Raw genomic sequence first — 15,037 nt, 5'->3', positions numbered from 1 at the left:
CCTGTTTTTCTTTCTCATGAAATACCTCCAGCCCCTCCATCCAAAACCAAAAATACAGTTGTGGTTTGGGGCTTTTAATTTTGGTTTAATAGAGTGAGACACAAAAATTATTTCATTCAAATCCTTTGCTAAATTTTTAGCCTTTTTATCTCAGCCTGATTACCTGTGCAGCTTTTAGTATAGCTTGAAGAAAATAATGATATAAAGTATCCTAATTCACAACATAAAATACAGTATGTGGGAATTACGCAGATATATCAGAATTTAGCAACAGTGTGTAAGAACACAGCTCTGGTTGTTCACTAGGAACACTTACACCTGCGCCCTGACAAAAGACGACCAAATTAAAAACCTCTGATAAACTAGCCAATGGAAGGTGAGTTTTTGCCCTGTGTTTACAAGTGGGATGATCAGGTAGACTTTGAGAATTTAAACTGTGTAGTAACCCCTGTTGAAACTAGTGTTCTCTTTGATGTTGTGATCTGCAGTGCAAGTGTAATCTTCACAAAAAAATCTCTGGAAGCCATTTTCTTCCTATCTTGATGTCTAGGTGTAAATTTTTTCCAAGTAGTTTCATGTTGTTTTTTTAAATTGTTTTGTTGGTTTTGGTTTTGTGGAGGGGGTGTTCTTTTTTCTTTTTTTTTTTTTGTTTCTTTTAAAAGGCAGCTGTTCACCTTCTTCCTTGAAAGGATTCTTCATCTCTCCATAGTCTCCTAGCTTAAGTCAGAAATGAAGTACAAGCTTAAGAATTCATTTTTTCTTAAGGGGGAAACAAGCTGGTTTGGACAGGTATTTGAAAGGACGCATCCACTAAATCAGTGTTGCTAGTTCAAGGTAGCTCAGTAACTGGGTCCAGCTTTTTGCTTGATGTCACATATTGTTTGGACTCTGTCAGGCTGCTTGGAGGGTACTTGTCCCCATCTTGCAGTTTGCTCTCAGATGCAGAAGAGCTTTGCTGCTACTTCATGATGTAAGAGGTTGTTAGGTATCTAAATCCACTGTGGGTTGGACTGACTAAATGTAAGGTGCCCATTGACCAACACTGGTTCAACTGAAACACACGTCAGGTATTGCTGGCTTTCCTTGCATGAGTGTAGCACTAACAAATTGTCACTGTAACCTGACAGTTTCTGTAGGCTGGCCTCAGACCATGAGCAAAAAACTTTCATGGGCTTCCAGTCTTTGTAGTGACAGTATTTTCTTTGGTGTAAGATATGATTTTTTTTAGTTGCCTTTGCAAACTCTGTGTCTTGGATAATAGCTTCTTAATTTCTTTATCATCTCGTGGTGCGGTTCAGCCTGAATAACTGAAATGCAGAACTGACACGCAGGCAGCCAATCTGACTGTAGGTTTGGGAAGTCTGGCCTCCTGAATGTCAGGCTCTTGTTTCAGTGTTCCCACAACTGGGGTCTGCGTTACATTTAGCGTAACTTGTGATGTTAAGTTGCTCTGTTTTTTCTAGGAGAACGTAATCTCATACAGGGTCAAAAAGGCCAAAACCTTCATATCAAATTTTTATTAATTGCATCAACAGTGTAACTTCAGAGACCAAATACAATTCCCCTGTACTGTTTAGGCTTTGACTAGACTAAAACCTGTATTTGCTAATCCTTCGGATTCCTAGTCTTGCATAAACATACTATATGTTTGAGAAGGCAGAAACGTGGTTTGCCAGTCCATTGCATCTCATCAAAGTCAAATTATAAAGTCTAATTTTTGAAAGGAAAACATTTTAATACTGGTAATTACAAATCTGGTGAAATATTGAGGCTGGAAACAGCTGAATTATGTCAATTAAAATCCTCAGTTAATTTCTGTTAGAGAATAATTTAAAACAACAGTAGTAGTAGTATGTTACCCTTTACTTTCTGAAGGCACATAAGTCTTGCCATCATTGAGTGACAGATATGCATGGACCAGTTGGAAAACACCACAAAGGGAGGGCTTTTAAATGTTCAGATTTGCCTTAATGACTTTATTTTAAAAAGTCTGTTTAAAAATCTCCTGCAATGAATATGACCCTCACCAGTAATATTTATGTAGTGTAATTAGAGTGTTTGTTAGGGATCCTGTTATTATTCACAATGTAATTAGGCTTATAATCTTGTAAATGTGACATACTATAATGTTCTGCTTTGTAAACATTATTGACTCCATTTTAAGACTGAGATTGCCTCATGCCAACAAATAAAAGAAAATCATGGCCTCATAAAAACTTCTAATTATTTAGATGTGCACTCTATGGGTTCCTGATACAGTCAAAGTTGAGAATGAACCAAGGTGAATATTGAACACAGGTGCAAACTTCAGTGCAGGTGATTTGCCAACCTCCTTTTATATAAACCTCAGCTGTCTGCTTAAATCTCACTAAGTTTAAGGGGGAAAAGACAGCTTTTTAACCTCACCTGCACTGGCATATTCATATTGTGCTTCTTTATTTTTCATGTTTCTGGATAATAACCAGGTATTGATTTCTTGCTAATCCAATGTAACCATTGTATTGATCAGTTTTTCATTCATGGGAGGTAACTGAAAATGGGATTGGCTGAACAGTTCATCTTTTAGGGCTGAACTTAATTTTTTTGTCATTTTTGTTGATTCTTAAATGGACAAGAACATGGATACTGGATTACCTGACCAGTAAGTGGAATGGGCCAGCGCTAAAAGTCAGTTTTTATTTCATGTTTGCTATTGAAGACCTTTAATAAAACTGTTACCTTTGGTGTAACTACTTGTGTATTCATTTTTTTAAAAACTCAGAATAATTACATGATCTGTGTCCCTTAAGCTGTGCTCTTTTGAGACCTGCGTGCGCTACATGAACACAGAGGAAGCCCTACTTCTCTTTTAGTCTATGAGAGCATTCTGTCTGCAGTGATCTTTGTTAATCAAAAGATCTTACAATACTGGTAGTAATTTTCTGAAGAGTACAAAGCGACTCAGCAATGAGAACAGATTCCAGAGAGGAGACTTTCTCTGATACAAGCTTTGCTTTTGTTGTGATAGCTATTAGGTGCTGTTTCTACCATCAGCCACTGTACAAACAGCGCAAAAGAGTAATGATGCTAATAGAGCATCTGTAGTCTAGGTAGGTTGCTCTAATTGCAGTCTCTCACTGTGAAAACTTTTCCACAGCTGTGCCAGCAAACATCGCAGACCTGAGAAACATAGAAGTGCTCAACTTTTTCAACAACCAGATTGAGGAGCTGCCTACACAGATCAGCAGCCTCCAGAAGCTCAAACACCTGAATCTTGGGTGCGTATCTTAATGCAAAAATTTTGCTGTAGTAGAGGTGCTGTCAAACATTGTTGCAGCTGAAACTGGAACTTTGTATTTTTTGCTATTAAAGTTTCTTTTTGAAAATGTTTGTGATGATAACTTGGCAATTATGGCTCCAGGGTGTGTGTTTAGCGTCCTGGATAATCGGATACCCCATTCAAGGTTGCCATTCAAGGGCAACAGCAACGGGCATTCATCTAATACTGAAGTCAAACTTAACAATTACTGAATTTTACTTCCCTAGCAACTCTCTCTTAATTTTGTGGTTTCTGTGGAAGAGCCAGGCTCTATATTCTGTTCTGCTTTAATTAAAAAAAAAAAAAAGAAAAAGAGAAAAAAAGAAACCAAATACTCATTTTTCCATGTTAATTTAGGACTTTAATTCCAAAGTCCCAAATTCGAGATTAAAGAAATTTCCATTTCTGCTACACCTGTAAAAGAAGGAGCAAACCTTTAAATGTGGTGTGCATTTAATGCAGAAAGCTAATATTGACTGAATTTGAGCCAGAGGCATTCCTGTTAAGTGTTCATGTACCATATTCCAGTAGAGTTGGTGATTTTTTTTTTAATAACTACAGTTGCAGAGGACTTTCTCAAATTATTAAGAAATGTGAACCTTGTCAAGACTAAGTGGATGAATTAAAGGGTAACTACTTAAGAAAGCACTAGTAAGGGGGGTGAGCTTTAGCTTTATAGGCTTCTCATAGAAAGAATGCTTGTATTTTATAAATTCAAACTTCTGAACTCCTTAATCAAACAGGATTTTTTTATTATTTTAAATATCAGATTATTTTGGCTAGGCTCTATGTATCCTGCTTTAGATACTTTTGTAAAGTGCTGCTAATTGAATTGCATCCTGAACCGTTGGAATGCCAATAAATGTTTTCATGATGATCTTTTTCTCTGGTCTTTACTTGGTCACTTTAGATCTCTGGCACGCCCTAATATCTGTTTGAACATGGATTAGATCATTAATTAATATTTGCTCTGAAAAGCAGCATTTTATATGCCTTGGGAGTTAAAAACCCATATTTTGGAATTGGCGTATGGAAGTGTTGCAGTGTATAGAGGGAGGAACAAGTTGGGCTCTTTCCATGGATTGAAGCAGTAACAAGTGCTTTTGTAGATGAAGTACTGGTCTCCAATACATTTTTTCTATTAATGTAGTACAAAAGGCCACTTGGTGTTAAGACCAGCAGACGTTTAGGTCTGGAACCACAGTTGCCACCTTCATGTGTCATGTGGTCCAAGACCTTGTAGATTAAATGCTCTTCCTTCTTAATGTCCTCCTTGCCCATATTCTTCCAGACATAAGTTTAGTTCTGCAAAATGGGTTTGGCTTCAGAGGTCCTTGGAATCAGTGAAGGGGAAACTGCTCTGCTCTAATAGTTTGGGGCTCGGTGGGGGGAGCCCAGAAACCCTCTTGTCATCTGCAGTGCACGTACCCACACAGGGCATCAAAACAACCCTCTGTGAGAGAGGGGAAGCTTGAATAAGAGCATAGATGATTTTTGGGAGGGTTTTGGTGCAGAAGGATCAAGTAATGGGGTGGGAAGAGGGAAGATGTACTGCTGCACTGAAAGCTTGAAAAAAAAATTGTAAGGCAGGTATGGCCATGGCTTCTGTGGCACAAGCTCAATATTTGAACTTCTGCAGGGCCAAATAGTGCTGGGCAGGGACTTTCAGCTGGTTCTTTTTCCATGCCAAAGAACAGATATCAATCTGCCTGTTGGCAATAGGGAGCACACTCCTTCTCTCCCTGTTCCTCCCTGTTCCTTGCTTACAAAAGGGAAGGCCATCAGGGGCACTTACTCTTTTTGCTAGTGAAAAAGGAGCTGCTTTCTTAAGTCCTATTTGATATAAAGAACAGTTTTAAAAGGAGTAAAAAGTCTGCAGTAAAAATAGTGGAGAATGCCTTCCTGTGTTTTAACAGCTACTGCTGCAACAGTAATACTACAGGTGTGTGTCCATGGTAGTACTTCTTATCAGGGATGATGAGGAAGAAGATTTTAGCTACAGAGGGCTGATCTCTAAAGGTTCTTGCTCTGGTGGATCTGGCTTATGCAAAAGTGGGAGAGGAAAAATGAGACTGGTATATCGGTCTGTAAAAAAATGTTGTATGTGTAGTCATCATGTTTAGTCTGGAGGTGCAGCTGCCTTTGTGTTTAACTCAGCATCCAAAGGACTTTTAGAAGATGGCCTTATTAGCTGTCCTATAGATACCTTCCACAGTACTTATCACCTAGTATAGCACAGTGTTTGACAAACATTGCATGGGGGGGAGGGAAGGCCCTAGAGAATAGAGCCAAAAGTTATTATTTTTGGGTACATGACTTCGACAAGTCAAATCTTTGACTTGAGTTTTCATAGTTATTAGCATTACAACATTCTCCGTAAATTCAGTGTTACATCATCTTTTGACTTCAGCTGTAGCTATTGTTGTTTATCACTTTTGTGTCAGAAGGAGAGTCCAATTAAGAATATGTTTAGACATAACGTGAAAGGTCATGATTGTTTCCCATCATAAGAATAAAATCCTGTTCTTCAAAATAGCTACGTCTACATGCTCTTCCTGAAGATGCCTGTCTTCTCTGTTCCACTTTCAAACCCAGGTTACAAATGAAGCAAGATGCGTACAGGCAAGCTATCTGTTTGCTGTTCATATGCTAGGGACAGTGTAAGTAATGAGCTAGTAGTTCTTTTCTGTTCCTGTGATAAGCAGCCAGAGCTCTAGCTTGTACACAAACAGTAAGGTGCTATAAATATAGTCTCCAGCTCCTTCCCTTTCTTTGTCATTGCAGCAGCTCTAGTGACTATTTGGATCCCCCCATTCAAGCCCTTTGAGGTCAAAGAAAAGTTACTGTGTTTTCTGTAGCTTGTCAGCTCCAGGTTATCAGATAAATCTTTTTCTCCTGTGAGCTTTTCCCATCTTTTTCTGGCTTTTGCCACTAAGAACTGGTATTCTAAACCCTCTAAGACTGGCTGAATGGGCTATTTTTAGGCTAAGCCTCATCAGTCAGAGGGCTGACATTTTATTTACCTCAAGCTCCATGTGCATCAATAGTTGTCTAGTGACACAAATTTGCTGTTCTTAAGGGGTTTGAGTAGCAATTATCGATGAACGTAAATACCCGTGCAGTCAAAGTACTCGTATTCGGTACCATGGTGATGAACTGTATGTATGTATGGGGGAATGGTAGATGGCAAAGATGCTGTGCAAAGGGGTAATTCGTGGTTTAGCTAGAAGACGGGTCATCTACCAAGGACCACCTTGCTTAGTGGCATGCTTTGAGCTGGGCATAGCACTGTGGCTCCTCTCTCCCCTTTGCTTTGTGTTTCAGGTGTGGCTGTTGATTGACAGACAGGATCCATTGCGGGAACATAAGTTTTGGGCATATTTGAGAGTAAGAGCTGAAAAAGGTCTGTGTTGCAAAAGGCTTGCTTAGTATCTTGTAGCATCAAGCCCTTTTCAAAACAAAACGAAAGGGAATTTTGGTGTAGATTACTTTTTTTTTAAAGAAATGAAACTTTTGTTGCCTGTATTATTTCTACCAGATGAAGTGAATACTGATGTCACATTCTGTTTTTTCCTCTTCACCTACAGCATGAACAGGTTAAACACCTTGCCAAGGGGATTTGGCTCTTTACCAGCTCTGGAGGTTCTTGACTTGACTTACAACAACTTAAATGAAAATTCTCTACCAGGCAACTTCTTCTATCTGAGTAAGAAACTTTTCTAAAAACTCTACAAATCATCATGATATGGTGCTTTGCTTTCTGCAGTTGAAATATATTTGATGGAGACCAAACTCCAACAGAATTTTTTTCTGATATTTATGTTTTCCTTTGAATATCTCTTGAATATTTCTACATAGCTCAGCAATGTTTATCGCTGATATACAATCACCTGACACCATTGGACATGAGCAGAGTTGGTTAGTAATGGTATATTAGTTTTCTTTGGAGTAATATTTCCTTGGGTGCCATACTCCGTTAAAACTTCATGGAAGCTTGCGAGCCTCAGGGGAAAGTAAAATGTTTTACAAGGCAACTGTAGTGTGTTGACTCTGGAAATATTTGTGTTCCTGATAGGTCATCACTGAAATAGTTTTAACAGCTTATGGATGTTGAAGTGACCAGTATGTTAAAAAATACACTAAGGTTACAAAGTTTTGCACAGGAATAGTAGAGTTAAGCTGACCTTTGTACATGTTAAAAATACATACTCGGAGAGTTAAAATAAAGGTATTGTAATGCATATGTGCAAAAGGGATACATTATGGTTGCCTAAGCAACTTGACTTCAGGCACTTTCTGGATTTCAGTGATTCTGCTACCTTACTGATCTTTTCAGTGTACTGTGCTGATGTGACTTCAGGATCAGTGCATTTAGCAGCAAAAGTGACAGGTGAGGGGAGAGGGAGTGCCACTGTCCAAGAGATTTCATGATTGTAAACTGGCAGAGGGAAATTTTTAAGTCAGCATTATTAAAAACAGTCACATATAATGAAATGTAAAGAGGAGGAGGAGTAAACTGCGTAAGAGAAATGGGATCTCCTCTCTGGAAAGGGGAGGAGAGGTTTTGCTGACCTGACCACCTTCCTTCCCACTGCACACAACAGTTCTTTTTAAGTCTCCATTTTAATTTTTTTTTCCCCTCAAACTGCCATGTATGTTCGTTCAATAATAGCAAGCTACATGGTTGTGCTGGGTCATCTCTTTTTCTGTGAATTTCATAGAGTCTAAATTTCAAATTACACAATTTGAGTCTTCTGTACTGCTCTCTTTTAAGGTTTGTTTCACAGTGTTAGGCTGTCCTTTCTATAGAGCTTAACATAGATGTGTACTTGTCCAGAAAACTGAGATGATTTTTTTAAGGTTTGTTTAGGATGCAAATTGATGTAATGAATAAGAATCAGGGGTAATAAAGAGTAATGACTGTATTCTGACAGTTGAACCTTGAGACTATATGCCAGAACCTGCCAGAGTCTACTATTGTAGAAATTGTTAATTGTGCTAGTCCTTTTGAATATAGATGTTTTCCTGAACTCACCAACAATACAATAAGCCAGTAAATCTAAGTTTAACCTGCTTGTTATTATGGTAAGCCCTGGGTATGTCAAAGGCTTTTCACCGAGTCAGGGTTATTAATCAAACCTGACTCCCTTTTATTGATTAGACCTCAAATGGTTGGGTTATATGCCACCCTGTTTATATATTGCTATTTAATTTGCAGCCACCCTGCGTGCACTCTATCTAAGTGACAACGATTTTGAAATCCTGCCGCCAGATATTGGGAAGCTCACAAAGTTGCAGATAGTAAGTAATTTATCTAAATTCTTGGAAAATCAATTCACTTTTGCAACGCTTGTAGGAATAGAATCTAGTCAATTTGAGGAGTAGTAGGGTATGTTTGTAGGAATAGACCACTACACCTGGAACTGTTTCTTGTTTACCAGCAGACACTTGTAAATAAATTGGAAGAATTGAGTTTTTCGGAGAAAGCAGGGGGCAGAGGGAGTAGAGTTCTGTTTTAGGCTGCTTTATGGTCACCGAAAATTGTTCTGACTACTTTATGTTCACTCTTAGCTGAGTCTTAGAGACAATGACCTGATATCACTGCCTAAAGAAATTGGTGAGCTCACTCAGCTTAAGGAACTTCATATCCAGGGAAATCGTCTTACTGTGCTACCCCCAGAACTAGGTAAGATTATGGATGATCTTTTTTTTTCATTTGAATAATAATGATAGTGGTGCACTGTGTTTCCTCTGAAACAAAACCAGTTGTTAAACTCTAGGAAATTATTATGCCTAAGTCGTCATTGCTGCTAATATTTACTTTCCCCTGAGAAACACTCCCTTTTTAACATCTACTGGATATGCAGCAGGGGCCAGAAGACTGTGTGTTTGGTTTTTTTACTTCTTTTACATGCTACGTTTTCCTTGTGTATTGGTACACCTGACTGCCAATTTGTGGATAGAATCTCGCTTTATATATCATATCACAAATATTGGGTCTGCAAAGCTATTCTTGTCTCTGGCTGGGTTTTGAGAACATTATTTGGATCAGCCAAAATTATATTAAGCAAATATGACAGCAGTATAAGTGGCTTTTTTTGGTGACTGTTCCTGTAAAAATGGAAACTTGATCAACTAGAGTAAAATATAGCTGAATTAGAGGAATTTTTCATTTTTCTGTTTCAGTAGCCTACCTTTCTTAGTAAGTTGACAGCTTTTTCACTTACAGCAGTGGAGCTGGTTGATTAACTTTGAATTTGTGATATTGGCCATTTAAATATGATTACAAGTGGCTTCTTTCAACCTGTAAGGTAGTGGTTTTTTGAAACTTAAGTATTGATTTTTCTGAATTTGTATTGCAGTATTCCATTTCATATGAGAAGCATTAACTTCAATAGAAGTTGTGCCTGTTTGCCCCAAGCCAGAACTTGTTTTCAGATCTTTTTAAAGATTGTCATAAAATATTTTTGTTGGGAATAATGTAGCTGCATCAATTACCTGTTGTTGAAACACCTGTTACACAGGGTTTATGCCTTGTTTCTTGTTATTGTGGACTGTTACATAGGGAAGCTTCTTTGTTTCTACTAGCACCTTCCAGATAACAGTTCCCAAAACTCAGAAAGATAGTGAATGAAGTTAGCGTGATAAAGCAAAATTATTTGTTGTCGTAAGAACCTGCTTTGACCCATTAGAGAATGTGGCAGCAGTGTGCATAAATGTGACAGTCTGGCTTTTTGTTTTATACAGCAGAGGAAAGCATCTCCTTTTTTCTACAAGGTGGGGGAAGATGTTTGTTTTGACTCTTATTTGTTTACCCACCATGGGTGTTTTGTCTTTATCAGTGTAGTGGACTATATGATGTTCAGTAGGTTTGGATTTGGTCGGTGGTGTTTTGGGTTTGTTCCTTTCCCCCGCCCCCCCCCACTGGTAGATGAAAGATACTCTCGTTTCCTTAATTTCAGGTGTTTATTCCTTGACACAGGTATACTTCCTTAGCTTTTAGTCAGTCATATTTATTTATAAAGTCTCTTTCAATAGCAATAACATCTCAAAAGCGTGTAGTATCTGTAAATGTACTTTTCTGTAGCTTCCTAAATTATAGCCTTGGTTTTTTCCAGAAAGTGGAAGTTGAATGCTGCACTGAGTCTAACCACCCTCTGTGGCTAAATAACTGTTCTAAACATGCTGTTGCCTTACAAGCATAACAGCAAATTCACTTTAAATGGTTTTACCATCATTGTCCAAACCAAATGGAAATGTTTGAAATAAAATCCTTGATGTTTGTCTTGCACTGACCTGCAAAACTCAGGATGGCCAAGGGAAGCGTTTCTCCTTTTAGTTAGCATTTGTTTGCGTTCCAAAACAAACAATATCATGACCTGCTAGAAAATGGGTTTGTAATTTTGCCCCACCCAATCTAGATGAGGTGCATTGACACAGCTTAAGTGCTTGTCATCTCCATTCTTTATTATTCAACTGCCATTCTATAAATTATCCGTTCCTCTTCCTGTATTAATTTACCAATGTTTTATTTTATGGTCTTACCCAAGATCCTCATTCATGATTGAATGGTGTAATTTCTATTGCAGTCTATGCCATGGGTAGCACTAGAACTAAATAAAATATTTAAAATGGCTTAGATTTTGGGGTCTATTTCCAGGGAACATTACACTGAAGTCTGGATTTGTAACTTGCGCAACTTGCAAGCATATTTGCTGTGCAAAGCAATGTTCTTGCTTATTTAGTAAACATCTAGGCAAACATTTAGGGAATGGAGTTTAGTAAATGGAGCACCAAACTGGGCTTTGGAGGGCTAATTTGGGGTGAGGTAGGAGAAGGCCACAGGCAGCATGAATCTACTGAATTATTAGAAAAGGTCACTTTATCTCTGCAGCCCTATTTCCCTACTGCAAACTAGGACAATTTAGAGAAGCAGGCCCCTTTGCAGTTTTAAAGTCTGCCAAGGAAAGGTGGTATGTGAGTGTTACACCCTAATAAATGGATTGTTAATTTTATAGTCACCATCTGAGGAAAAAACAATTTTATCAGCTCTCTGAGTTCTCCCTCCTAAATTTTTAAAATTGAATTATAATATAAGGAGAACTATCCAAATACTTTGTGCTGTGCATGTTGGATAAATAGCTTTTCAATGAGTAGGTCTTATTTGCATTAATTGGAGGTACTGCTGTTCCACTTAAAGTAAACAATCTTTCCTCTCTCATTATCACTTTCATAATTAAAGGTGCTGAAGGCTTTTATCTGGCTTAGTTTGGGCACTGGTGGACAGCAATGAGTCATTAGATGTTGATTTACCAGGGAGATGGGCACAATATAAACACCTGAATAAAACAGTGTATTTGAATGAGGAGAAGGGGAGGAGTACATTAAACTGGTTTTTGAAGGTGATGGAAATAAGTGCAGAAGAAGGCATGGAGAGTCGGGCATGAGAAAAGGCCACAGACAGGCATTGGGGTGGCAATTTTGGAATGGAGAGAGATAAATAAAACCCTACAGTCTGCTCTTAATTTCACTTGATGTGGTTGAGTGTGGCACGCACCAGTAAGAGGGCTGGTAGAGATCAGTATTATCCTCCTCCATGTTTAGCAGAGAATACCTATCATTAATTTAAGAAAAATATTCTTGCCCAGGTGGAAAAGAGGGGTCTAGAAGAGTGCACTGGTGCTCTGGGTGAGGATGCTTGTCTGTAAGTACAGTACGTGTGAGTGATGAAAGCAGGAAATGGCCGGGAGTAGGTGGGTGGAATTCGCAGCTTGCTTTTATCATTTGTCTCTCAAAACCTTGTTCATGAGGAATGGTGGTGGGCAGTCATATATAAACTTTAAAGAAGCGCTGGCATTTTTTTCCCTAGCATTTAAAAGGTTATGTGCTGCATTGCGAGACAAATAAATCATGATTCACTGGAACAACAGAGTTGCAGTCAGTTATATAAATTGCCAAGGAAGCACTAAATCTGTCACTTTGTGTATTCTGACCATTTAACAATTGGAACGGTGTTTGGAAAGAAAGCCAAGCAGAAACAAGAACTACGTAAAGTAGCAGATGCAATTAGTAAGATCAATGATGGTGGTTTAAGTTCATTATATGGTCATCTGGATGGACCCATACGTGCCACGTAAGATTTTCTTAGGAGAGTCAGGAGTGTAGGAGTAATATATGGTGCAGAATATTCACAAAGTTGTAGCTAAATGTAAATAGGCACCCAGAGAATGTAACTAGCTTATCTGTAGGTTTGTGTTTTTAATGTGAAAACAAATGGCATGATTTTTAAAACCCAGATTCTAATGTTGACTGTGTTTGTTACCCTGCTGCCAACACACATGTGTGCACATGTACACAGAGTTGGCTCCTGTTTATGAATGTCACAGAATGGCAGGGGTTGGAAGGGGCCTCTGGAGGTCATCTTGTCCAACCCCCCTGCTCGAGCAGGCACACCCAGAGCAGGGGGCACAGGAACGTGTCCAGGTGGGTTTTGAATGTCTCCAGGGAAGGAGACTCCACAGGCTCCCTGGGCAGCCTGTGCCACTGCTCTGGCACCCTCACAGGGAAGAAGTTTTTTCTCATATTAAGGTGGAACTTCCTGTGTTCCAACTTGTGCCCATTGCCCCTTGGCCTGTCATTGGGCACCACTTAAAAGAGTCCAGTCCCATCATCCTGACACCCACCCTTTAGATATTTATAGGTATTGATGAAATCCCGCCTCAGTCTTCTCCAGGATGAACAAACCCAGGTCTCTCAGCCTTTCCTCATAAGGGAGGTGCTCCAGTCCCCTGATCATCTTGGTAGCTCTCCGCTGGACTTGCTGAAGCAGTTGGGAGAACAGCAGTTTCTAAGGATGCATTTTTAATGGCAAGGGCATCCCCTTTTTCCAAAACTGAATGGTGGCATCAATGGCTTTTAAATATACTATTCAACACTGTTCTAGTTTATCAAATTATTTGCTTAGGTAAAAAGAGGCACTATCAAAACTGTGAAGTTAGGCACATACTTGAAAAGTGTAAAATTCAAGCTCTTTAAAAATGAAAAAAAAAAAAGCTTGATGGGGTAAGTAGCCATGTTCCTTTTTAAGGAGGGTGAAACATTTTGTGAATTAAATCTGTATGTCAGAATGGTTAAGTAAATCTTTCACCATTTTTTAGTTTTGAACAGCTAAATTATCTTCTGTGGATAAAGGATTGGCTTTAAATAGAAAGTTCAAGGAATCCTGCCAAAAGTCTCAATGCTTCCATCACAGGAAGACATTTTATAATTTAGGCTTTTGAAATGACTCTAGAATTTGTGAATGAACATTACATTACGCAAAGCATTTTTTGCAGTTATTTGTTAAAGTTAATATTGATCAAAATAGCAGTTTACTTAAGTAATTATAACAGGCGTGTGCAAACATAGGAAACATTTATTTCACAAAAGATATTTATTTTTCTAAGTATACTTCACGTAAACATCAAATTTTTTTCTTATTTCAGTATAAACTGGTGCTGCCCTCTACCTCTGTCACAACACAATGCTGCTCACACCTGAAAATACAGGTCTGTGGTGCTTGTTGGAAGCCTGAATGTCCTTGGGGTCTTTGGACAACAGCTCTGAGCACTAATTGATACCTTGCAATTTTAAAATAACTGGTTTCTGCTTTTGGAACTAGGGCAAAGGTGGTGTAAGAAAGTAAGGAGCTTTACTAAACATCCCAGTGGATAAACAAAGTAACTTTTTTTCCTAGGACTACTGATATAGCAATTACTAGTTAAGGAATAATAGAAAAATGTACATAACAAGATAGGTCACACGCAGATTATTTATGTAAGAATAGCATATCTGAAAGTTTGTGACTATTCTAATTATGGTTTTCATTTTTGGCTTATTTTAAGTTAAAAAAGGAAAAAAAGAAAACCTAACAGCAAAACCCACCGCTAACAGCAAAACCCACCGCTTTTTATGTAGTTAGAAACCAGGCTCATTCCAGAGTACTTAATGGGAGTTAAGGTCTATGGGAAGAGATGACAACTCTGCAGTTTCATTATACACAGAAAGATGTTTTCTGTACCCCATCATTTAGATTTACACCACAGGCATTCATTTTCTTACACTGCTCTAATTCTTGCCAAACTTCCTAAGATTCAGACTTGATCTCACATTAGTTTTTAAAATATGCAAGTCCAAGTGTCGCTTCTCAGATGACTACAGTGTGTGTGTATGCTTTCCTAATGTTGGCTGTACTCTGATTATAAGTACCATCAGCATGATAATGATGTTTCTGTCAGCAAATATTTCATCTGTTCTGTTGGAGCTGTGGTAGGTAAGAGTACTGTAATTAGAGTCAATCTGAGCAATGTTGTAATTGTTGTTAAATTTGGTTAATTTGACGTGCTTCATAGTACTTAAAGGTGGTTTCACTCTTCTGGGTGCTTGGCAACCTGTGTTTGAATGGAGTTTAAGGTGTGGGGCAAAAGCAATACAGTGAATCCTTTTTGAACTTATATTTTTAAATTAACTAGATTTTGGTCTGATAGGGACCCTTCAAAGAGAGAATGCTCTGTTGAATTCCAGTGTAATTGAGAATCCCAGGGGAGTTTCTGTGGTTGGAAAAAATGTGCAATATATTTCAAAATAAATTGGGATGCTGATCCTCTAAGCCTGTAATACTTCCTGTGCCATTAAAATGTCTTTGATGTTAAACTACTTTGACATCATGTTAATTCCCTTTGTTCCAAAACCCATCTGCTG

General features: G+C 38.4%; 1 protein-coding gene across 2 annotated transcripts in view; it reads left to right on the top strand.

The window, feature by feature from the left end:
- RSU1 (Ras suppressor protein 1) overlaps nt 1-15,037 on the top strand; it is a 113,845-nt gene that overhangs the window by 27,822 nt on the left and 70,986 nt on the right. For both annotated transcript variants that reach the window (XM_064444710.1, XM_064444711.1), the window contains exons 4-7: nt 3,137-3,257; nt 6,886-7,004; nt 8,517-8,599; nt 8,870-8,984. In XM_064444710.1, coding sequence (XP_064300780.1) covers nt 3,137-3,257; nt 6,886-7,004; nt 8,517-8,599; nt 8,870-8,984 — 438 coding nt within the window. The remainder of the gene's footprint in view (nt 1-3,136; nt 3,258-6,885; nt 7,005-8,516; nt 8,600-8,869; nt 8,985-15,037) is intronic.

Source organism: Phalacrocorax carbo, chromosome 2 (genome assembly GCF_963921805.1).
Source record: "Phalacrocorax carbo chromosome 2, bPhaCar2.1, whole genome shotgun sequence".
Lineage (NCBI taxonomy): Eukaryota > Metazoa > Chordata > Aves > Suliformes > Phalacrocoracidae > Phalacrocorax > Phalacrocorax carbo.
Note: the sequence above shows the minus strand (reverse complement) of the source record. Positions and strands in the feature narration are given on the sequence as shown.